This window comes from Podarcis gaigeae, assembly GCF_964106915.1.
Source record: "Podarcis gaigeae genome assembly, chromosome: 11".
Lineage (NCBI taxonomy): Eukaryota > Metazoa > Chordata > Lepidosauria > Squamata > Lacertidae > Podarcis > Podarcis gaigeae.
In genome coordinates this window covers 7254222-7279531 of record NC_139687.1, presented here as the reverse complement: position 1 = coordinate 7279531, position 25310 = coordinate 7254222, and the positions used below count along the sequence as shown (strand labels likewise).

Genomic DNA, 25310 nt, shown 5'->3' with positions numbered 1-25310 from the left:
ATTGGTCAGCCATCCTGAGAAGGACGTGGGGGGGAGGGGGAGGAGAGAGAGCGCGCGAGACTTCCCACTGGCCCGCTGCGTACCCAATAGGAGCGCGCCGTCCTTAAGCTCCCGCCCCCTCCAGTGACGCCACCCGCGCGCCGTGACGTCGAGCTGCGCGTCGCTCCGTGCGCCGTGTCCATGGACAACCTCGGAGGACGGGGCTGACAGGGCGGAGCGGGAGAGATGGCCTCTTCCATGGTCAGAGCCACCGTTCGGGCCGTGAGCAAGAGGAAGATTCAGGCCACGAGAGCCGCCCTCACACTGGTCAGTCCTTGAGGGGGGGGGGTGAGGGAAGGCGGGTGCGCGCGCACCTCACCTTTCGCTTGGGGGCGGGGCTTCTCGACCCTCCGCTGGCCGGTAAACAAGAGGACTGCGCAGGCGCAGTTGCGGTGTGTTCCAGGGGCTGTGAGGGGGGGTCTGGGGGAGGGGCACATCACGAACTGGTGGTGGCAGGCGGAAGTTCGCAGGGTGAAGCGTTTCCCCTCGTTGCCTCTGTTGGTAGATGCCATTCGCCACAGGAGGGAAGGAGGGAGATCTTGCGCTGTTCCTCATGCAGGTTATCTTGCAGGGCCCTTTCATGCAGTCCCGTTGGTTCCCAAGCCTTTGTTTTAAAGGAATTTTACTGGGGAAAGCGATGTTTCCGCTAAGGTGGCCCAGATACATAATAATAATAATGGTATCAATTTATTATTTATACAGTGGTACCTCGGGTTACGGGGACGCGGGTCTAGGGCTTGCCGATCAGAAGGTCTGCGGTTCAAATCCCTGCGACGGGGTGAACTCCTGTTGCCCGGTCCCTGCTCCAGCCAAGCTAGCAGTTCGAAAGCACGTCAAAGTGCAAGTAGATAAATAGGTACCACTCCGGCGGGAAGGTAAAGGGCGTTTCCGTGCGCTGCTCTGGTTTGCCAGAGGCGGCTTAGTCATGCTGGTCACGTGACCCAGAAGCTGTACGCCGGCTCCCTCGGCCAATAAAGCGAGATGAGCGCCGCAACCCCAGAGTCGGCCATGACTGGACCTAATGGTCAGGGGTCCCTTTACCTTTTTACAGACGCTTCAGATTACAGACTCTGCTAACCCAGAAATAGTTCCTCGGGTTAAGAACTTTGCTTCAGGATGAGAACAGAAATCGCATGGCAGCAGCGAGAGGCCCCATTAGCTAAAGTGGTGCTTCAGGTTATGAATGGACCTCCAGAATGAATTAAGTTCTTAACCCGAGGTACCACTGTACTCTGCCCATCTGGCTGGGTTTCCTCAGCCACTCTGCCAACAGAATGTTCAAAACACAACAAAACATCAAATATTAAAAGCTTCCCTAATCAAAGCACATAGGGCTCTTCAGACAAGTTCCAGCCACTGAATATGTTATATGAAACCTTTGAAGATGTAGCATAGTCATCCTCTGTGTCTGATCATTGGAATCTCTCTTTTTTCAAAGTGGGGGAAGAATATGAGAAAGGAAATTTTTTTCATTGGCCAAACCCAGTATGAGTAGCATGGCATGCTTTTTCTTCCTTGCTTCATAAACCCTCCTCTGGTATTCTGGACAACTTCTTTGAGGAATGGATGCAGGGGAGCAGGATGGCACCTGCTACGTGTGCCTGACCCTTCTCTCCCTTGCCAACTTACACAGATTGGTTGGGTAGTCAGCAACCATACTCCGTAAGGCAAGAACAAATGTGGCTTGTTTTGTCACCTGAATTGGATATAACACTATGCCCAAGATCGTGGTTTGTTCTTCCTGTTTGGTAGCAGGTAGGAAAAATGTAGTCAAGATCAGGAACAATGTAGTCAAGTTCATGGTAAGCTGTTAACAATGATTAGCATATACAGGTTGTGTGGTTGATGTCATGGACTGGCTGGACATCAAGCAATGGTGAGAGGCACCAGCTACAGAGCCCCCAAGGGATGATGGCTCAGAGGCTGGGGATTGGTGGTGGGATGACAGTGAGTCGTCAGAGGGAGAAGCCTTGGGAGGAGGATGTCAGACTGGATAGCTCAGTTGGTTAGTGGTGTCGGAAGAGGGAACAGGGTTTAGTGAGCAGGGAGAGTCTGTGGCAGAGAGAAGCAGGAGAGGATGGAGGCCAAGAGGCAGAGATGAGTCAGGCTGGTGAAGAATCCAGGGTGTCTCCTCCTGCTGCTGTGTCAGGCTGCCCTCCCCTGGTCTCCCGGGACCAAAGGAGGTATGAAGAGGGAGGAACAGAGACAGGTGCAATGGCAAAGTTTCAGATTGCTTGGGAAGGACCCAGGAGAGGAGGAGATTTAGGCAGTTGTGGGAAGGCTGGGATCTTTAGCCTCTGCAACTGCCTCATAGGGGGAAGACCTACCAAATAATTGCTGTGCTCATTAAGCCTAGCACTTTTGAGCTCACCTTGCTTCTTCTAATGAAGAGTTGGCTTCACTTACTTGGGGTGATTTATTCCTGACAGTTGATTCCTTTTTTATACTTTACTGAAGTTTATGCTTTTCTCAGAAATTTGCATTGGATTCTGTGCTGCAGTGTTTGTGACAATTAGGGGTAATCAGAGTAGAATTCATCTCAGAAAGTCACCTTATTTATGTACAGTGGTACCTCGGGTTACATACGCTTCAAGTTACATGCGCTTCAGGTTACAGACTCCGCTAACGCAGAAATAGTGCTTCAGGTTAAGAACTTTGCTTCAGGATGAGAACAGAAATTGTGCTCCAGCAGTGGGGAAGCAGCAGGAGGCCCCATTAGCTAAAGTGGTGCTTCAGGTTAAGAACAGTTTCAGGTTAAGTACAGACCTCCGGAACGAATTAAGTACTTAACCTGAGGTACCACTGTAATTGAAGATGTTTAGAACTAGTGGGACACGGGTGGTGCTGTGGGTAAAACCTCAGTGCCTAGGGCTTGCCGATCGCATGGTCGGCGGTTCGAATCCCCGCGGCGGGGTGAGCTCCCGTCTTTTGGTCCCAGCTCCTGCCCACCTAGCAGTTCGAAAGCACCCTTAAGTGGAAGTAGATAAATAGGTACCGCTTTATAGCGGGAAGGTAAACGGCGTTTCCGTGTGCTGCGCTGGTGCTGGCTCGCCAGAGCAGCTTCGTCACGCTGGCCACGTGACCCGGAAGTGTCTCCGGACAGCGCTGGCCCCCGGCCTCTTAAGTGAGATGGGCGCACGACCCTAGAGTCGGACATGACTGGCCCGTACGGGCAGGGGTACCTTTACCTTTACTAGAACTAGTGGCATTACCTAAATTCATGGTTACTTGGTTTGGATTACAAATTTATCCAACTCTTAATGCTCACTCTAATTTCATACAAAGCGACATCTCTCCAGAAAGTTGTTCTTGTGCTCTGTTTATTATCCGAGCTAATGTGTCTCCCTCTGTGCACTTTGTGTCTTACAGCAGCAACATAGTAGTCTCCAGGACACCTGATGGCTATATTAAGGATTTGGGGAAACTATTTTTCTCAAATGCCTGGGAAGTTGCCTTGTAGCATCCAGGGATTGAGGTATCCCAGTAGCCATCAAATTAGGGAAATGGAAAGGAAAGGAGACTCAAAGATGGAGGGTGGATTGAGACCATGTTATGCCGTTGGAAGTGTGGCAACCAAATTCTGGGATTGTGCTTGAAAAAACTAGAGTTGCTGAGCAGTTCTGTTGTTTGCTGAGCCCAGTTTTGAAGTAAACCAAGTGAAGTTCACAGATCTCTAGTTACAACCTGATCCTAAAATATCAAGAAATCAAATAGCTGCTGTTCGTTGCTAGTATGAGCTGTTGATCGTGGGGATATGAGAATTTGTACTGAACCTAGGATCTGAAAGTGGTGGGGGGAAAACAGGTTTTGATTTAAGATAACAAGATGCAGCTGAGTATTCATCTAATCCAAAGCTATTCCTAAAAACCTTTCAGACCCCATCTGCTGTGCAGAAGATAAAACAACTGCTTAAAGACAAACCTGACCACGTAAGTAGAGATGGAGAGTATGCCTGACATTACTCATCTGTTTAATATTCGTTTACATGTGCTGCTGTTTGTTATAGTTCTAGCAGATACACTGTGAATTAATACATTGTAAAATAGAGTGAATGATCAACTTTGTATTTTAAATTTGAAACTACACTACTCTTGCAACTGCATGTTCAGCAGCGGAGAAAGGCAATGCTGTTCCTGGTGAAAATGGTTTTAGAGTGTTGCATGTTGATAGTGTTGAAACTTCACTGTTGTTTTTTCACATGTATTAAAAATATAGTGAAACGTGCTGAGCGTCTTGATATCATGTGAGAATGTCTAGAATAACATGTGATTCATTCATTAAGTCCATTGTCCCAGTCCTTAAAAAGTTAGTGCTTTTGGGATGCATCCAGTTGTGTCCCAGTGCTGCTAGAATGCTCTTAGATCCAGCAAAAGCTTCCATTTGAAAGCAGGAAATGTGTGGATGGATTGATTGATTGATTGATTGATTGATTGATTGCCTGCTTGCCTGCAGATTCCATTGGAGAAGGGCTGAGGCTTAGCGGAAGAGAATCCATTTTATATGCAGGTTCCATGTTCAATCCCTGGCATCTTCAGTTAAGGCTGGGAGAGAACTTTGTCTGAAGATCTGCAGTCATTCAGTATAGACAATATTGAGCTAGATGGACCATAGTCTGACTCTGTATGACAGCTTTCTAGTTCCTATAACCCCCTGCACCACCTCCTCTGCTGTTTCAAAGGGTATTTCAAGTTTCTGCAGAAGATTTTGGGGTAAGGGGTGCTGGGGACTGTAAAGGAAAGGTAGAAATGGCAAAAAATATCACCACTTCCCTTTTACACTTAGACAAGCCTGGATAAAAAAACCTATCAGCAGATGGATACAGTTGGATGCAGCTTCTGAAATCTACCGGGCTTGAATTATGCACAAATTACTGACGTCACTGAAACTCAATTACTTTTTACTGATTGGGAGACCAGAGAATGTCAGGCTTTCGTTTCTATGCAGACATAAAATTTTAGTAGATTAACTGACCGTTGCCTTGTAGGCTTCCTGTATTAACATTCTGTACCATTTTAAAAAACATTTTTTATATTTTATGATTCTACTTCGTGCAGCAGTGTAAATGTACTAATCATATTAGCTGAGGTTATGCATGTTTGAAAACAATTTCTATTTCTGCTGATGCTGTGAAATTTTTAGATTAATTAAAAATATTTTCTTACTGGTTTTTAAACTTATGTTTCAGGTAGGTGTTAAAGTTGGTGTCCGTACAAGAGGCTGTAATGGACTTTCTTATACATTAGAATACACAAAATCAAAGGGGGATTCTGATGAGGAAGTAGTACAGGATGGTAAGTGTGTTTTGGTATCCCAGAGATAATTGTAAGTCCTTTTTTACTCCCCTAAAATATTGTTAATGCCATTTAATCTCAGTTGTGCAGGTTTCTCACTAAACTTGGTGTCTGTAAATTAAAAGGTAGCCCTAATTCACTTTGTTGATAAATTGACTTTCTCTCAAATAAACTTGGTGCTGTCGCCAGTCAGATCTGATTTCTGTAACTAGCCATTAAAGGTCTAATATTTGAATGTGCTTCTTATATGGTAAGTTTCACATACTGGAGCAGCACTTCTAAGTTTATGCTTTGAATCACAGCTTTGAATGGACAAAAATGTTCCATCAGAATTGACACTGCCAAGACATTTTAAAGAGATTGAAAATAAACCACTAATAGATGGCATCAACTCAAGCTGACTAGAATTATGCTGAATTACGAAGAAAGCACTTTTTCTGCAGTTAGAGCAGGGTAACCATGCAACGGTTGCAATCTACCGTATTTTTCGCCCTAAAGGACGCACTTTTTCCCCTCCAAAAATGAAGGGGAAATGTGTGTGCACCCTATGGAGCGAATGCAGGCTTTCGCTGAAGCCTGGAGAGCGAGAGGGGTCGGTGCGCACCGACCCCTCTCGCTCTCCAGGCTTCAGGAAGCTATCCGCAAGCCCTGGGAGCCCGGCGGGAGTTCCTGCAGATAGCAGCCAGCATCCTGAAGCTTGGGGCGTGCTGTGCAGCTCCACAAGCTTGGGGGACAGCGGGGAGGCGGAGCGCCGCCTTCCCACTGTTCCCCAACCTGGTTTGGAGGCTAGCTGGCTCCGGAGCCCAGTGGGAGTTCCCGCTGGGCTCTGGAGGCTTTGAGTTCCTTTTGAGCTGCTCTTTGGGGTTGGCGGGGAGAAGCGCTGCTTTCCCCACCGCCAGCCCCACAAGCTCGGGGGACAGCAGGGAGGCAGAGCGCCGCCTTCCCACTGTTCCCCAACCTGGTTTGGAGGCTGGCGGTGGAGGAAAGCAGCGCTCCCCCCCGCCAGCCCCAAAGAGCAGCTCGAAAGGAACCCAAAGCCTCCAGAGCCCAGCGGGAACTCCCACTGGGCTCCGGAGGCTTCGGGTGAACGCACCTTGAACGCGCAGAACGCACCTTGACTTAGAGGGGGAGAACAAGGGGGGGATTATTTTTTTCCTGTTCTCCCCCTCCTATGGTCCGGTGCGTCCTATGGTCCGGTGCATCCAATAGAGCGAAAAATATGGTAATTTGTGGAGGGGGGTGTTAAACTGTAGTGCAACAGGCCTGAGGTGTTGGTAGCTTGTCTCTGGGTGAAATATGTAATGTGTCTTGATGCATGCTAGGACAAGGATTAGCTGTTCACAAATATTTTGCATAGGCTGGGGGGGCATCCAGAATTTGCTCTCTTTCAAATCTCATAATTGTTTCTTCTTCTTTTTGTCAAGGTGTTAGAGTGTTTATTGAAAAGAAAGCGCAACTCACACTTCTAGGAACTGAAATGGACTATATAGAAGACAAACTGTCCAGTGAATTTGTTTTCAATAACCCAAACATCAAGGGAACATGTGGTTGTGGAGAAAGCTTTAACATCTAAAACATCAGGACTGTAACTTTTAAGACCACAAAACCGCTTTCCTGAAGTAATCACTCAGTGTGTGTGTTTTCACATCTTTAGGCTTTATAATATACAGCTGCCTTTACAGGAGAATAAAAGTACTGTGTTTTGAAAGTGTAATCTGTGTGTTAAATTCTAGCCCTTGCATATTTTGGGTTTAAGAGTGTGGAGAGAAATTGGTCTGCAGAAGCTCAGAACACTTAGGTTTACTGTGAGATACCTCTTCAAATTTCAATCTGCAAAAAGCTCCTGTCAGTTCTTTGCAAGACTGAAAAATATTGTATTAAGGCCATATGCCTACTTTTTAAATCTTGGATTAGAAGGAATTCCAGTACTGTAGGCCTAACATTAATGCATGCTTTAAGGCAAAAATAATCCTACCATGTACTAGAATTTTACAAAGTATTTTTAGTACTTTCTCTTCAAATGTTAAGTCTGAATTTTGAGGGGCATATGATCTAATAGAGTTGAGGTGAGTCACAGTGCAATCCTAACAATATCTACTTTGAAGTAAGTCCTCTTGAATTCAATGGGACTTACTCCCAAGTAAGTAGGGTTAGGATTGCAATCTAATCTGCATTTCAGACATCATACACATGCGGATATTCTGCCCCCTCTTCTCTCCCACCTTCCTATGTTATTCTAAGAGGCATTAATAATTTTTGGTTGCCACTAGGAAAGTCACTAATATTTTAAGGAACAATGTAGTCACTGTGATTTTAAAGAAGGTAATGCAGAATCTTTGACGTTGCTTGTTTTAATCAGTTTAAATATATTCTGAAGCTAATTCTAAAACCACTCCCTACATTTCCTAAGTCTAGATATTTTATTTTTATCTTCCTGTCAAGCAGCAGAGGACACTATTTTTTCTGGGTGATGTGATTTTGTTACCCTAACAACTTGTGGCCTGAGTTAATTTTAAGAAGTCTTCAAATTACAACCTAAATAAGAACAAAACATCTTACTTGTAAAACCAACTTTGAATGTTGATAACAACTGTTCAAGTAGGGAGGGAGTATTTTTTTTAAATCTACTGTTTTTATTTTAATGAGATTTATTATGTTTCATATTAAGAATGATTTTTTAAACAAATAAGCCTGTTTATATGATCTTCCAGCTAACATACTGTTGCACATAAGAAGGTGGTGGCTGTTTTATTAGTTTGAGAAAACTCAGCCATTTTTTCACTCCAGTATTTCATAAGGCTTTGTATAACTAATGTTCTAACGCTGGCAGTTATCTTCTATAGACAGGCTTTCACGCTGTGCTTGATGTGAGAGGGATATGCAGTGTTGGGAGGATGGTACATGTGTTTCAGTGCAAGATTACTAGTGCAATAACCTTATCAGCTGCCACAGTTCTGTCCATTCAGGCCTTGGCATTTAGGTTAAACATTGGGAGTGCGGGAATCTTAACTGTGAGGACAGTTCGGCAGTGGAGCAAACTGGTAAGCTGTGGAATCCCTGCCTTGCAGACTTTCTTGAAAAAGCTCAAGGCAGGCTTTTCCTACATAGTAAATTAAATGTGCAACTAGGTAAACTCTCTGTGCACAAACACCGGCTCCCTCGGCCTGAAAGCGAGATGAGCGCCGCAACCCCATAGCCGCCTTTGACTGGACTTAACCATCCAGGGGTCCTTTACCTTTTTTACCAAATGTGCAACTTAAAAAATGCTTGAAAGAGGGACAGACGGTTCCGTGCAACTTTGGCATGTTGGCACACTAGAACTCATGTGCTTCTTATCTTGGAAGATTCAGGACTCAAAAGAAATTTTTCCAAACTGAGGTTTGGGGTTTGTTTCCTCCCAAACAAACTTAGTGATCATGGTTGGTAATTTTAAGGGAACATGAGGCTGGGTTTGGGTGACAAGCAGTTAGACTCTGGTTTGTTTCATTTGGTGTGTCAGTAACAGGAATGAAGAATAAGCACTACATAGAGTGTGTACCAGTGTGAAACTCATTTACATTAAACCATGGCTTAATGTACTGTGCAAACCAGGCCAGTGACTAAGAGCATGTCTGAGACTATTAGAACCTTTGCTTATAGGACTGTTGCATTTCTACCCTGTGGAAATTTTGGGCTAGTGCAATCAAAAATTCCATATGGAGAACAGCCCCAGGATTTGACTGCTTCTTAATGAATGAAGAGGACACTGAATGTAGACAGTACTGTGTAAAAATGGTATTCGGTATTCTTACATCTTAATATTTTTAGAAATGTTGTATATTCTGTGTTTTATGAAAGTGTGCACTTCAGTACTATGAAAGTACATTGTATTTAAATGCCTAATGCACAAATTGGAAGTAAATTTTTGTTATCAGTAGCTTAAGAGATTGTAACTATTAATCATCTATCGCGTGTGCAATAATGTAATGTTGACATGTAATAAATATTACCTTTTGCTAAACATGGAAAACACGTTTTGTAGTTTCTACATCAGATCCTAAATGAATTTTTTTGATTTCTGTTTTATTTTAAGGATCTTTACCCTACACTTCAGCCAAAGCAAGGCTCCTCCCAGCAGAGCTTACAAATATCTGTAAGACCATCTCTGCCTTCCATTTTATAATCTAAAAGCAACACTCAAGGAAAATGGATTGGTAGGGAAGAGGAAAAAAAGGAAACCCAATCACTAGTCATTGGTTACAGAGTTCTTGTAACAATGAGTCAGAATGGAAAAAGTTAAAAGGAGTGGAAGAGCCAAAAGTTGCTGAGCCAACAGTGAGATCCTGCACTCCCTCTCCTTCTGCTTTGTTCTCATGGTCACTGTGTGTATTACAGTGTAGAGATTGGGGGGGGGGGGAAGGTTCTAGGGATTTAATAAAGATACTGCACCAACCTCAAGGCACACGTCCCACAAGAATCATAGAATCATAGAGTTGGAAGAGACCACAAGGGCCATCGAGTCCAACCCCCTGCCAAGCAGGAAACACCATCAGAGCACACCTGACATATGGTTGTCAAGCCTCTGCTTAAAGACCTCCAAAGAAGGAGACTCCACCGCACTCCTTGGCAGCAAATTCCACTGTCGAACAGCTCTTACTGTCAGGAAGTTCTTCCTAATGTTTAGGTGGAATCTTCTTTCTTGTAGTTTGGATCCATTGCTCCGTGTCCGCTTCTCTGGAGCAGCAGAAAACAACCTTTCTCCCTTCTCTATGTGACATCCTTTTATATATTTGAACATGACTATCATATCACCCCTTAACCTCCTCTTCTCCAGGCTTAACATGCCCAGCTCCCTTAGCCGTTCCTCATAGGGCATCGTTTCCAGGCCGTTGACCATTTTGGTTGCCCTCCTCTGGACATGTTCCAGTTTGTCAGTGTCCTTCTTGAACTGTGGTGCCCAGAACTGGACACAGTACTCCAGGTGAGGTCTGACCAGAGCAGAATACAGTGGCACTATTACTTCCCTTGATCTAGATGCTATACTATTGATGCAGTCCAGAATTGCATTGGCTTTTTTAGCTGCCGCATCACACTGTTAGCTCATGTCAAGTTTGTGGTCAACCAAGACTCCTAGATCCTTTTCACATGTACTGCTCTCAAGCCAGGTGTCACCCATCTTGTATTTGTGCCTCTCATTTTTTTTGCCCAAGTGCAATACTTTACATTTCTCCCTGTTAAAATTCATCTTGTTTGTTTTGGCCCAGTTCTCTAATCTGTCAAGGTCGTTTTGAAGTGTGATCCTGTCCTCTGGGGTGTTAGCCACCCCTCCCAGTTTGGTGTCATCTGCAAATTTGATCAGGATGCCCTTGAGTCCATCATCCAAGCCTGGCTTCTAATAAAGGTCCGTTACTTAATTCCAACACGGAGCAAGTAAGGCACCCTCAAAGCTAAATAAACATCAAAACTTTGGGGCTGGGTTGTATTTTGGCATCTAAAACTTCTGACTTGGATCAGGGCCAGATTTAGGTTTAATGAGACCCTCAGCTACTGAAGGTAATGGGGCCCTTTATATGTCCAGCTGTCCTTTGTTAACAACAAATTGTCGCTGTTTTTTGTGCTGAATATATGCTATATGGTAATTTATGGAACTAATAGGTACCCAAAGCCATTTGCACATAACAAAATATGTATTTTATCAAAGTAATTGATACAGAAATGAGCAAACCAGGGATATTTTAGGAAGCAGGCAACCAGGCAGGGCCCATGACTTGCATCATAGGAGCCTACACAACACAAAACACTTGCTGTATGTAGGTTTTATTTTATTTGGTTTTTATCTTATATTTTGGAAATGTACATCCATTGGTTTTTTCCCTTTACATTTTTCGGGGGACCCCATGAGAGTGGGGCCCTAAGCTATAGCTTGTTTAGCTTATACGTAAATCCAGCACTGCTCAGGATCCCGCACAGCAAGCAGCGATGGCAGGGACAGGCCGAGTGTCAACTCTCCACTTTAAGGTTGGCAATAATTATTATTATTATTATTATTATTATTATTATTATTATTATTTATACCCCACCCTTCCCGGTTCAGAAAACCGGTCTCGGGGCAGCTAACAACGAATTTAAAACACTTAATTGATGCAACAAAAAACAGCATAAAATACCATATAAAACGTGAATAACAATAAATTCAGAATTCAAAAACCAATTTAGGAGGGAAATCCATCCAATAAACATTAGAGGATCACCAGGGCTAGCTGGCTAAATTAGTCCTACTTGGGCCAGCGAGGAGACCAGGGGAGAATTAGCTGTGGGGTCTCAGAGCGGGTAATCTTCATAAAAAGGGGAGAGGGAAGGAAGGAAGGAAGAGGAATAAGGCTAAGTTCAAATTGAAAGCCAGGCAGACTAGCTCTGTCTTACAGGCCCTTAAGGGAATCCCGAGGTCCCTCGCAGCGCAACTATTTTCCGCGCCTCTTGCATTTGGCGGGCGGGACTCGGCGCTCCGGGAGCACCGTTTGGAGAAGGGCAATGCTCAGATCGGTTCCCTCCAGCCCTGATCTGGGCCCCGAAACGATGCGACGGCAGGTGCCTCCTTGAAATCAGCAGCAGCCCCGTCTTTGGGTCCTGAAACTGGGTCAGGAGGTGATTGGAGTGGTTGGGGCCTTTGGATTTGGAGGAGCCTTGAAACATGATTTGAGATATTGTATGGACCTTGGTTCTAGCTGTGGAGAGTTGGCTGACCTGTCAAGAGGGAATGGGGGCATGGTTGGGTCGCCCCCCCCCCCAAGACTTGCTCTTCAGCATCTTTAGCATTAAAGAATATGAAGAATTGCAGAAAGGACTTGGAAAAGATTTAAGAGCCTTGGACAGAAGATCTCCAGGTTGATGAACTATATGCAATGGACGGAAATGACTGGCAGAATCCGAGACCAGGGAGAAGAGATGGTGGAAGAAGATTGGGAAAGTTTAAAGTTTGTATATAGAAATATTGTAAAATTAATGAGTGTTTGAAAATTGTTGGAATGAAACTTTATGGCTTTAGCAGAAATGTTATAAGGAGTTAAGTATAAATAATAATATTAATTAATTGAAAATAAGGTTAAAAATATGTTAAGATATTCATAATGATAAAAATAGAGAAAGTTGGAAAGGAATTGCTGAAACAAGCAACAGAAGTGGAATACAAAAAGGGAGGTGAGAGGAGGTCGATGAAATAAGGGAATGAAAGATAGAGTAATGAAATGGCATGTTATATGTTTTTAAATTGTTGTTTTGTTTTGTTTAGCTTAGTGTTAAGGTTGTGTTTTGTATTGTTTATTGTATTGTTTTTTCTTTTGTTCTTTTTTCTTGTTTGCTCTTTTTTTTGTCTTTTTCTCCTGTCTTTTCTTGTAAGTTTGAAAAGTAAGAAAGGTTATTTAAAGCTGAAATCAGCAGCAGCCCGGCCCGATTCCCTTCCCCGCGCCCGGGCGTCCTTCCCCCGTGCCGCCCGCTGCCCTGCAGGGAAAGGTGTGGCGTGATAATGGGGGTCACTATGAAAACCTCTCCCCGCGCCGACGGCTGCCGGCCTCGCAGCGCCTGCTGGCCCGCCGCTGCTCTTCTGGGTAGCACCATTTGCTTCCGATCCGGTTCCCAACGGGGATCCAGTGGATCGGCGCCCTTCTGCAGCGCCGACTCGCCCCGTCGGTTCCTTGCAGCCGCGACTCCGCCCCGTCACCCAGTCCCAGGATTCAAGGCTTTTTTTTTGACGCTTGTGGCAGCATCCTTTGCTCGCCCCCCCCGTCCCCTAGCAACCCAAAATGCACCTGCCCTGAAATCTTCTGGTCCGAGATCAGGTGTCCCTGGAAGTTGCTTTCTGCATCAATCCCGTGAGTTGCTGGCACGTGTGAAGGATAAAGAGGGCTCCCAGCGCAGCCGGGAAAGTTGGGGCGCTTCCAGACTGGGTGGGAGGGTTCACTCTGTCGCCCACGTAGCCAGGGTGAGCCCCCCCAAGTAAATAAAAATAACTAAAATTGTAGAAATATTGTGACAGATTTTACTGAGCACTTGTAAAGGTAAGTGGTGGCCGACTCTGGGGTTGCGGCGCTCATCTTGCTTTACTGGCCAAGGGAGCCGGCGTCCAGCTCCCGGGTCATGTGGCCAGCATGACTAAGCCGCTTCTGGCAAACCAGAGCAGCGCATGGAAACGCCCTTTACCTTCCCGCCGGAGTGGTACCTATTTATCTACTTGCACTTTGACGTGCTTTCGAACTGCTAGCTTGGCAGGAGCAGGGACCGAGCAACGGGAGCTCACCCCGGCACAGGGATTTGAACCACCGACCTTCTGATCGGCAAGCCCTAGGCTCTGTGGTTTAACCCACAGCGCCACCCGCGTCCCCTGTTGAGCACTTGAGGTCAACAGAAATTTAAAAGAACTGTGATTGAGACATTTCATTCCCAAACTGCTAGGCCAGTGGTTTTCAGCCAGTGTGCCATGGCACCCTAGGGTGCCTTGAATGATGGTCAGGGGTGCTGCGGGCAACACTGGCCTCTGTCCCTCCTTCCTTCCCTCCCTCCTCCTCGGATGCCCTCTTCTGTCTCTGCCTCCCAATGGTGCCTCTGGGAAGCACCTCTCTTTGGGGCAGGGTTGGGGGGCAGTTCAGAGACCAGGGAGGGCAGCAGTGACTGCCCAGAGGACTCCCAAGGAGAGGGGAGAGGAGAGGGAGCCGAGGGAACAAGCCCCACGGAAGGTGGTTTGAAAAAGGGTGAGAGGTTGCAGGCAAGGTGTGACCTAACTGGGCTCCTGAGCCCCACAAGCGGTGGGACGCAGGGGTACACATACCCCTAAACATTTTGTGAATCTTTGTACTTTTGTCCATTTACAGTGATGCTGCTGTCAAGACTTCTACTCTGCATCTAACAAGATGAAGGGGATATTAGATGTTTCTTCTCCCTTCAGAATAAAAACTATCAAATAAAATCAATTTATAAACTAAGATCAATGTATTCCTAGCCAATACAGTGGTACCTCTGGTTAAGTACTTAATTCATTCCAGAGCTCCGTTCTTAACCTGAAACTGTTCTTAACCTGAAGCACTACTTTAGCTAATGGAGCCTCCTGCTGCCGCTGCACGATTTCTGTTCTTGTCCTGAAGCAAAGTTCTTAACCTGAGGTACTATTTCTGGGTTAACCTGAAGCGTCTGTAACCTGAAGCATCTGTAACCTGGGGTACCACTGTACTGTATTTATTTCCCCTGATTTGTACTATAAAATGGTGATTTTCTTGAGTCAAAATGAGAGTACCCCTAGACATTTTTTTAGGAAAGAAAATAAAAAACACTGCCCACAGGGTTGCCACAGAAAGAATGTAGTTGGCTAAGGGAGCTGTGGACTCAAAAAGGTTGAAAACCTCTGTGCTAGACAGAGCCAAACAGAGGATGATGACTGGTAGTGTCGCCAATTGCAGGGGGGGGGGGGTAGGGATTCAGTTGCATAGAGGCAAATTCAGATTCTACAAATAAGGTTGGTTAAGAATGCAAAAAGAGCTCGCTGAATCATGCCAGAGGCCCCTCTAGTCCAGTGTCCTGTTTTCACAGAGGCCAACCAGATGCAGAGCATAGCCTTTGTGGCTAGTAGCCATTGATAGCTTAATAATAATAATTTATTATTTATACCCTGTCCACCTGGCTGGGTTTCCTTAGCCACTCTGGGCGTCTTCCAACAAAATATTAAAATACAATAGTCCGTCAAACATTAAAAGCTTCCCTAAACAGGGCTGCCTTCAGATGTCTTCTAAAAGTTTGGTAGTTGTTTTTTCTCTTTGACATCTGGTGGGAGGGCGTTCCACAGGGCGGGTGCCACTACCGAGAAGGCCCTCTGCCTGGTTCCCTGTAACTTGGCTTCTTGCAGGGAGGGAACCGCAAGAAGGCCCTCCATTAATTTGCCTCCTGTGGGACATGTTCCATAGCTCAATTGGGCACTGCATGAAGTACAGGATTGTGTTTTACCTGTCCTGAATTTTCTGGCAGCTTCACTGGATGTCCAGGAGTTCTGGTGTTATGAGAGACGGAGGTGGGGGGAAATATCTATCCACTTTCCCTGCAAGGCATGCCTTTGTAGACTTCTATCATGCCATCTCTTATCGGTATGTAAACTAAAACATCCAAAATGCTGCAATCTTTCCTTACAGGGGAGTCACTCCACATCCATGATCATTTTTTATTGCACTTAAAAACAAAATAAAATTGCACATTTATTTGATATTAAAGCAAATCATAACAATACATTTCACAACGCAGAGTACTAACCACTATACGAATCAAAATCAAAAGTTACACTATGGCTTTGTCCAATGCCATAATACCACAGAACAAACAGCCCCTCCAATTCTCATTCTGCCATCACTGAGATGTTGGCTCCAGTCGGCACCCAACTAGCAATCTGTTTACTAGACATTTTCAATCATGTCCACAGAAAACTGTGATGATGATGGCATTGAAATACCTTGTTCTTCTTCAATAAAATAGTAAAAGGAGACCAAGTTGTGTCAAACTATCTTTTCCCATGATAGTTTTGATTGCCCTTATTTGTACCTTTTCCAAGTCTGCAAAATCCTGGATTTGAAACTCTTTGCCGCAAACTTGCTTACCTAAAAGCTTTTGCAGTAAGGAAAGTGATGGGGAAAAATCAGTGGGAAGTGGGATAACAACACTTACTGTGAAACAGACACACACAAATCAGAGGGGATGCTCAGCAAATAAGACCTCTGGAGGCAACCAAAATTTCACGCTGACATTTTCGCTCAAAATTTCAATAGAGTGTCACCTGCTTTATGGAACACCTGTCACCCTGATGTTTTTGCAGAGGTTATGTGGCATTGCCAGCTAATGATCCTAGTGCAATTTCCCCTCACTTTTCCTATCAGTTTTGTTATTTTGATGGGATAATTGGTCTACTATAATAGGTGGGATAGCAACACAATTTTGTGTGAATAAGCAGACCATCATGAAGTGCCTTTGTGCACATTTTGGAAAGAGGATTATGGGTTCATTTCACAGAAGGGGCTCCTATGCTGGGACATTTCCAAACAGGTGGGATCAGTGGCGTAGCGTTGGTTGTCAGCACCTGGGGCAAGGCAAGTAATTTGCGCCCCCTAACCCGTGGATTTGCGCCCCCTAACCCTAACCCCCAGATGTTGCGCCCAGTGCAGCCGGCCCCCCCTGCACCCCCCACGCTACGCCACTGGGTGGGATTCAGTCACATACTGGCAGATTCGGGTTGTGCGATTGAAGTTGACCTGGAACTCTTGAGCAACAAATACTCTACCTTCCCCAAAAAGAATTAGACATTTAGCAATGAGGGCAGTTATGAGAAAATGCACTGGAAAGAATGGGATAACACTTGCTTGACACAATTTTATATGACCTCCCCACAAACAAGTCAGGAAGGATGCTCAAAATATAGCCAATGCCTTCCAACCTTACTGCAAACTTTGAGCAAACATATCAGGAGAAATGGAAGCAACCTTCCATCTCTTGCATTAAAAGCAACAAGAGTTTTTTTTGGTACCTTGAAGACTTGCAAATGTATTCTGGCATGGGTTTTCATGGGTCAACAGATGCATGAAGCATAACCCTGAATTAGTAAACAGCCAGGGCCAGCCCCAAACCTTTTGCTGCCTGAGACAAGTCACGCTACCCTAAGATGTATAGTACCCAAGGCATGCCAAGTTATTCTGGCATCTGCGAACCCTGTCAGTATTTATTTATATATTCAATTATATTTTTTTCTATTTGCCCCTCTAGCTGTGGTTTTGTGGGGTTTTTTTGGCAATTCACAACATGATAAATCCAGTCAAAGTGTCATGTTCAAGAAAACCCAACATTGCGTTTAAAACAATATGAAGAAGCAACTAGAAATTTCCTCTGGCCTTGTAACAACATTAAACTTCAACAAGTCCATGCTGCATATCTCTCTTTTGTCTTTTTCTCCCCAGAACAGAGTTGTTTTGCATTGTCAGTAAAGTGCAGCCATGATGAGTCAAGCTGAGGATAGCGAGGGAATAGGCAATGGGGAGAAGAATGAGTTATTTCCCTTCAGCTACGAAGTGAGTGATTCATAATGAAAAAGCCAAAGAGAATTCTGCAGTCGCTTCCACTTTATATATCTTTTTATTTATCTATAGCTTTCCTTTCTATTTTTTTAATCTTTTATCAGAGTAGGGGAGAAATACACAAAACACTTACCTGGGAAACAAATGAAAACCAAAGCATGTAGATACTAAATTCAAAAAAGAGATTGTGCTTTAATTGCTAAGAGATAGAATTATTTATGGTTTGTTGAAAGAGAGGTTTAACACACACACACACACACACACACACATATGGATTAGAATGATAAAATTGGCAACATCTCCATTGTGTGCTTTCCTTAGGAAATCTGTTCTATTTACCAGTCACCAAGTAAGGGTAGTTCTCTGGGTGACTTAAAATGATAAAGCAAATCTAAAAAATAACAAATTCCAAATCAAACTTAATTCTAAATGGCACCATTTTTAGAGTGAAACCTGTCATATTTCACAATTGGAGAGACTAAAATGAATGGCTTGGGAGCCAGTTACCTAAAGCAGTGTTTTTCAACCACTGTTCCGCGGCACACTAGTGTGCCGCGAGATGTTGCCTGGTGTGCCGTGGAAAAAATTGAAAAATTCAAAAGATTTAAAAATAAAGTATTTTATAATTTTTCATATTTCTGTTTACTTACTATTTCATAATAAAATAATTATAAAATACTTTCTTTGTGTTTATTTGATTCCTATTCAAGAGAATTACTTTATATATAGTCAATATAGGCACAGAGTTAAATTTTTTAACATTTTCTAATGGTGGTGTGCCTCGTGATTTTTTTCATGAAACAAGTGTGCCTTTGCCCAAAAAAGTTGAAAAACACTGACCTAAAGGAGCACCTGCCCCTGTACCGTCCTGCCTGTCCTTTGTGACCTGCTAAGGAAGCACTTCTGATAATAACATCAACACGTGAGGTCAGAGAACCCATTACTCACCAAAGGGCCTTCTTGGTGGTGTCCCCTTGGTTGTTCAACACCCTCCTGCCCCCAAGGTTTGGCAGGCACCAATGCTGTCTCTCTTTGGGTGCCAGCTTCTTCCACTCATTTTGAATATGTGTGCAGATGGCCTGCACAGCAAGATGGTGATCAGTGTTTTGCTCTGTGTTTTATTTTTCCTACTGGAATGAGATCATCTATGGTGAAGAGAGGGATCTAAATCTCAGAAATAATAACTAAATAATAACTAAATAAATAGCTAAAATTGTAGCAAACACCCATTAATGCAAGAACCTAACAAAACACAATACACAGGAGTAAACCAACCATTAATTCTGAGAGTTTCATATTGCCGCAAAGAAGCTGTCATGGTTTTAAATCTGGTTTTAGCTTATTTTGCTTTTAATTATATTTTGAATGTTTTAAATATTAAAAAAGACAGTTGAAATCAACTGATAGTTTTATTGTTTATTCTTTTTTCAAAACACTTTGAGGTTTTATTACAATCAAGCAGTATATAAACTCTGTCAAAATAAATACTTGGGTGTAATCCAAGTTAGCTAACCTCTCTATGCTATATACTAAATTAAAAGGTGAAAGTGGGAAGCCCTATTTGAGGCCTTTTCTAAGGGCGATAGTTTCTGATTTCTGCCTTCCAGAGCTCAATTGTTTTCTTTTTCAGCAAAGTGAGGCTGAAATGAGTCCAGATGATGAGCCAGCCAAAAACAGCTGCAATGTGAGTGGTTCACGATGAAAAAGCAACAGACCGTTCTGCAGTTTTCTCTTCTCATAATTTTCCTTTAAAAAGAAGATTTATAAAAGCAGAAAAAGGAATTGCCAGTGGTCAGGGATGATGGGAGTTGTAGTTCAGCAGAATCCATGGAGAGTCATCATTCCCCCCCCCCCCCCCGATCTGGTGCTGTTCAGATGATCGAACAAGCCGATTGCCACAAGCTTTCTAACATAAAATGACATTTCCAGAACAGGTCTCTCTAAAAGATCATGCTTTTTTCCTCTCTGGAACAGTATTTATGGCAACTGTGCTTGGCACAGGTAAAGGGTAAAGGAACCCCAAACCATTAGGTCCAGTCGCAGACGACTCTGGGGTTGCACGCTCATTTCACTCTATAGGCCAAGGGAGCCGGCGTTTGTCTGCAGACAGCTTCCGGGTCATGTGGCCAGCATGACTAAGCCGCTTCTGGCGAACCAGAGCAGCGCACGGAAATGCCATTTACCTTCCCACCAGAGCGGTACCTGTTTATCTACTTGCACTTTGACATGCTTTCGAACTGCTAGGTTGGCAGAAGCTGGGACCGAGCAACGGGAGCTCAACCCGTCGCAGGGATTTGAACCGTCAACCTTCTGATCGGCAAGCCCTAGACTTTGTGGTTTAGACCACAGCGCCATCCGCACAGTACAACAATCTTAACACGCTCTTTCTTCCTTCATGCATTTCTAGTTCAGAGCCAGCATGGTAGGAAGGCAAATATATTAGAAACAACTTTTTAAGTTTGCTACTGATGTATGGGAAGCCAATTTTAAAAACATAAGCTGCATTGCATGTTGTTGTTTAGTCATTTAGTTGTGTCCGACTCTTCGTGACCCCACAGACCAGAGCACGCCAGGCACTCCTGTCTTCCACTGCCTCCCGCAGTTTGGTCAAACTCATGTTCATAGCTTCGAGAACACTGTCTAACCATCTCCTCCTCTGTCATCCCCTTCTCCTTGTGCCCTCCATCTTTCCCAACATCAGGGTCTTTTCCAGGGAGTCTTCTCTTCTCATGAGGTGGCCAAAGTATTGGAGCCTCAGCTTCAGGATCTGTCCTTCCAGTGAGCACTCAGGGCCGATTTCCTTCAGAATGGAGAAGTTTGATCTTCTTGCAGTCCATGGGACCCTCAAGAGTCTCCTCCAGCACCATAATTCAAAAGCATCAATTCTTCGGCAATCAGCTTTCTTTATGGTCCAGCTCTCACTTCCATATATCACCACTGGGAAAACCATAGCTTGGCATAGGACTGTGAAATACTAAAAACCTTTGAACCCTTTTCTGCACCACACACATACACAACAAGGAGGTATCAGCCAACTCAAAACCACCCAAATTTTTACTGGGGGGGGGGGAGATCTAGCAGGAATTAATGTATTAAAGGGGGAACCGCCAAAGCAGCCCAATGAAAACTCATTTCATTGTTTTGGCAGGTGGTTTCATGGTTCACACTGAGGAGGTATTTTTAAATGTCTCCAGAGATGGAAGCGAAGGGTACCCATAGAAATCAATGGGGGAGCCCCAATTGTTCATGATTTCGGAAACAGACGCCAATGTACACAAAACCACCACCTCCTCCCCAAAAATGGAGAGGGAGAGGGAAACCCAACTGGCCCTTGAGGACCGAGCATGCTCATTGGGCATGGATTGCTGTTGAGGAGTGGAAAATTGGCAAGGGGGAATAAAGGGAGCTGCTGGGACCTTGAACAAAAACACTCCGCACTGTAGCAAGCCCTCGTTTGTTGATTCCTTTTTCCTTTCCTTACATTAAAACCATTGAAAGAAGTGATAAGCCGAACCCTAATTGCTCCCAGCCTGGAATACCTTAATGCAGGGATGGATTGTTCTTCAGATGATGCTGAACTACAACTCCCATGAGCCTCAACCAGCATGACGAATGAACAGGGGTGGGTGGGAGCCTAGATCTGTATCTCCCCCGGGTCAGATGTATGGTTGGTGACCATAGTGGGCAGAGACTTCTTAACAGTGGCACCAGGAGGGTGGAACTCCCATCCCTTCCTTTAGGTTCCAACCAAAGGTGGAGCATTCTCCCGGAGAGTTTACGAGGCTCACTGAGAGATTACTGTTGCTGCTGTTTCTCAGTTTGTTGCATTGTGTATTACTGTGCTTTTCCAGTTTTATTGGTTTTTGTCTTCATTCAAGCACTGCTGTTAACTGGCTTGTAGAATCCATAGATCAAAAGGTAGGGTTGAAATGTTTTAATCTATGACTACATGCCTCTGGCCATTGCTTGATATAAGGGCATCGTGTCTTTTTGTGTGTGCAGGTGTCGGAACTGATAATGACCTCTGAAAGCGTTAAACAAGGGCAAGGAAAGCGTGTCGATAGGCTGCCTTTTATGGAGTCTCATGCGTCTCTTTTCCATGCCATCCGTTCAATCACAAAATCTATTAGACAGTTTGGAGAGCATGAAGGTAGCATAACCTTGAAGGTCACGAAACGTCGTCACATGGACCTTGGCGCATCTCAGGAAGCGGTTGTTATAAAGGAAGATCTTGATTTGGCTCAAGATTCACAGGATTCCGATAAAGACTCATTGAATCCTGACTTGCTGAGTCCTGTTATGGTTACAGATTCACAGGATCGCGATTTGGCTGAAGACTCAAAAGATCATGACTCAAAGGATTTTGATTCCACTAAAGACTCCCAGGATCTTGTCTCACAGGAATCTGACTTGGCTAAAGCTTCACAGGATCTTGACATACGGGATTCTAAGTCAACTAAGGATTCTGAGTTGACTAAGGACTCACAGGATCTTGATGGACATGATTCTGAGTTGATTAAGGACTCACATGATTCTGATCTGGATAAAGAGTCACAGGATCGTGATTTGGCCAAAGACTCGCGTGGTCCTGAGTTGGCACAGGACTCCTGGGATCCTTTCACATGGGTTCTTGAGTTGGCACAGGACTCCTGGGATCCTGACTCCTGGGATCCTGGTTTGGCTAAAGGCTCATGGGATGTTGACTACTGGGATCCAGATTTGGTTAAAGCTTTTCTGGACTCTGATTCAAGTTTAGCTAAAGACTCACAGGATTCAGATCTGGCTAAAGACTCACAGGACTCTAATTCACAGGGTCCTGATTTGACTGAAGAATCACAGGATCCTGATTTGACTAAAGACTCACAAGATCCAGATTCATGGGATCCTGATTCAACTAAAGACTCGCAGGATCTTGATTCAGCAAAAGATTCACAGGATCCGGATTTGGCAAAAGACTCACGGGATCCGGATTTGGCTAAGGACTCCCGAGAAGCCAAAGATACTTCTGCACCTGTGCCTTCCAGTCCGTCTAAATTAAAAAGCAAAAGTGTTATTTCTAGAACGCAACAGAAAGGTTACCTCATAGAACTGCCACCAGCACACCTGCTTCCTTACCTGGTTTTAATCAAGAGGGTCATGTCCTTGCCAATTTCCGCCATTCAAAAGCAGTGTCTTTCGGGAGAGATATTGTGCAGAATACAGTATTTTACACTGAAGCTGCAAAAGAAGAAACTACTGTCTCGGGCTGCATTAGCAGAACAACCCACTCATAGGCCACCAATAGTTCGAGGTTAGCAAATTTTATTCAGTTATGTACAAGTAGGAATGAAGGGAGCTCTTAGGCTCCGGTACAATTTACAGCCTAGTCAAATGAGTGGGATTTAAGTGAAAGTATAGATAATTAAATAGTTTATGGTTGGCAATGGAAAAAGCATGACATGAAGACTGCAGGCAAGCAGAGACTGGATGTTCAAGCTTTAGTTCAGATCATAAACATGAATGTGAGGTGGACTTTCAAAACTATTTGGGCCTGATTGCTACCATGATGAAAGCACCCCTGTAGTGGATCCCACCACTAACACCAGTTAATATGTAGTGGATTCACCCCGCTAACTGCTCCCAATTAAGCATAGCAGGCCCACCTCATGGTACTTCAGTTAAATGAATGTCTACAATTTACAATTTATTGAGTGAGGAGCACTTTTTCCCTAGTTACCCATTTTCTTAGCAATCCCATTCCTGAGGTATTCCAATTAGTATTACAGACCCAGGGGATCACCTCACCCCTTGTTACTGGCTTGGGAGTCTTCTTTTCCTAGAAGAACTCTCCCCTCCTGACTGGAATGAGACCCAAGTAGACAGTATCCTCACAGCTTCTACCTCTCCTGACTCAAATTTAGCCCTCCAGTTAACTCCTGTCTGTATACTTTCCCCAGACACTTAACCCAGTCTAAGCTGTGAGGCTCTTTCCTCTTGCTATAGTCTTCTCATTGTGGATGTTCCACTCAAATCAGAACCAGTTCTCTCTCAGACAAATCCTATTTCTCATCTCCATCCCTCTCTCTCAAACAGAACCCTGTCTCCCAGGGTATGCTGAGGGAGCCAGCATACAGCTTCCGGGTCATGTGGCCAGCATGACTTAAGCCGCTTCTGACCATAGCTGTCAACCTTCCCTTTTTTGCGGGAAATTCCCTTATTCCAGCACCGTTTCCCACTGCTATCCCAGATTGTTAAATATCCCCTAGACTGTCCCTGGGACAGGTGAGGCTGCTGATCCCTTATTTTCAAATCTGAAAGTTGAAAGCCATGCTTCTGGCAAACCAGAGCAGCGCACAGAAAGGCCATTTACCTTCCCGCCAGAGCGGTGCCTATTTATCTACTTGCACTTTGACGTGCTTTCGAACTGCTAGGTTGGCAGGAGTAGGGACCGAGCAATGGGAGCTCACCCCGTCGTGGGGATTCGAACCTCCGGCCTTCTGATCAGCAAGCCCTACACTCTGTGGTTTAACCCACAGCGCCACCCACGTCAATGAATCAATTAATCAGCTATAAAAGTGTCCCTTCTTAACTGGGCAGCAGGGGAAATTACAAATATATAATTAGTAGCAGTAATTGTTGCAGAGGTAGTAGTGCAAGGGGGAGCTGCAACAAAATGTTGCAGTGTATCAGGAGTGATCCTATTCCAGGGGTTCAACTAACTAGACATGACCTCCAGGATAATGTAAGCCGTAAACGGCAGAACCAGGCCATTTCCTTCCCTTCCCTTTCTCCCATTTTCTGTTTTTGTTTTCCAACAGGTACACAACTTTCCATGCCTACTGGGCACGCTGAGTCCTCCTCACTGGACTATGTTTGGCACTCTTGGGGTTGGGTTGGGTTGTTCGTGGTTGCTTTTTAATCTATTTCTGCCATACCTCCCACCCCACCCCCTTTTGAATAATAAAAGCAATGTTTGCATCTGGTGTTCTCTCTTTTTCTTTTAAGAAACAGGCTATGTAACTTTTGATTGCCTGAGGGATCTACAGTGGAAGTTATACAAAGGCATTGCAAAACGGAAACCCAAAACAATTGGCGTGGAGAGGAAATCGTCTTACAGCTACAGAGTCACAGGAACCACCTTTGCCAAGTTTACAGAGTACGTCCTCCCCTTGATCCCGAAGGGCTGGATAGTTGATGACTCTCTCAAGTTTTCTGAGAATATGGTTGTCCTGTTTGCACAAAACACAGACTTACTGGAGGGCAGGGTCTGACAGTGGAGAAAATCTGTCTGAAATGGCATTAAACACCTTTCAGTCTTGGGTGAGTTGTGTGGTGCTACTTAGCCATTTGCGTCTGTGGGCTTTTGGGCATCTGCCATGACCAGGAACGGGGGATCAGATGTTGTGGGACTCCAACTCTCATCATTGCCAATGGTCAATGGTGCTAGACCAAGCATAATCCTTTGCTGCTGCATCTACCTCTATCATGCTACAATCTTGTATTTGGGTTATTAACACTTCTCTGTAGGGCCACCTGATCACTGAAAGATATCACCTTTTTTCATTCAGAAATATTTTGGATCTGGCTGCAGCCACCTTCAGTGCAGTTGTGCAACCAAGGGGAGAGTTTGCTGTCCTCATTTCCCTTCCGGAGAATCAAATTGCCAAAAATCTGTCTAGCTGACCCCAGACAGAATCACTTGTTTCTCCCATCACTTACCCTTTTTATCCCCAGCTAGCTTCAGCTCCACATGTGTATATATGTTGTTGTTGTTTAGTCGTTTAGCCGTGTCCGACTCTTCATGACCCCATGGACCAGAACATGCCAGGCACTTCTGTCTTCCACTGCCTCCCACAGTTTGGTCAAACTCGGGCTGGTAGCTTCGAGAACACTGTCCAACCATCTCGTCCTCTGTCGTCCCCTTCTCCTT

General features: G+C 44.6%; 2 protein-coding genes across 4 annotated transcripts; both read left to right on the top strand.

The window, feature by feature from the left end:
• Window positions 1-36: 36 nt before the first annotated feature.
• Window positions 37-9339, top strand: ISCA1 (iron-sulfur cluster assembly 1). The gene is made up of 4 exons (XM_083702162.1): window positions 37-306; window positions 3915-3968; window positions 5225-5330; window positions 6755-9339. Exons 1-4 carry the CDS (start codon window positions 226-228, stop codon window positions 6901-6903), a joined length of 390 nt encoding a protein of 129 aa, XP_083558288.1. The 5' UTR covers window positions 37-225; the 3' UTR covers window positions 6904-9339.
• Window positions 9340-13071: 3732 nt separating this feature from the next.
• On the top strand, window positions 13072-24701 carry LOC310826755 (uncharacterized protein). 3 transcript variants are annotated; one of them, XM_083702044.1, is made up of 5 exons: window positions 13072-13177; window positions 17285-17395; window positions 19032-19085; window positions 21404-22691; window positions 24386-24701. In XM_083702044.1, the coding sequence occupies exons 2-5, from the start codon at window positions 17321-17323 to the stop codon at window positions 24649-24651; spliced, it is 1683 nt and encodes a 560-aa protein (XP_083558170.1). In that variant the 5' UTR covers window positions 13072-13177; window positions 17285-17320; the 3' UTR covers window positions 24652-24701. The 3 variants fall into 3 exon arrangements, with proteins under 3 accessions (XP_083558170.1, XP_083558172.1, XP_083558171.1); XM_083702045.1 differs by having other exon boundaries at window positions 13110-13177; window positions 17290-17395; XM_083702046.1 differs by lacking the exon at window positions 19032-19085.
• Window positions 24702-25310: the final 609 nt, after the last annotated feature.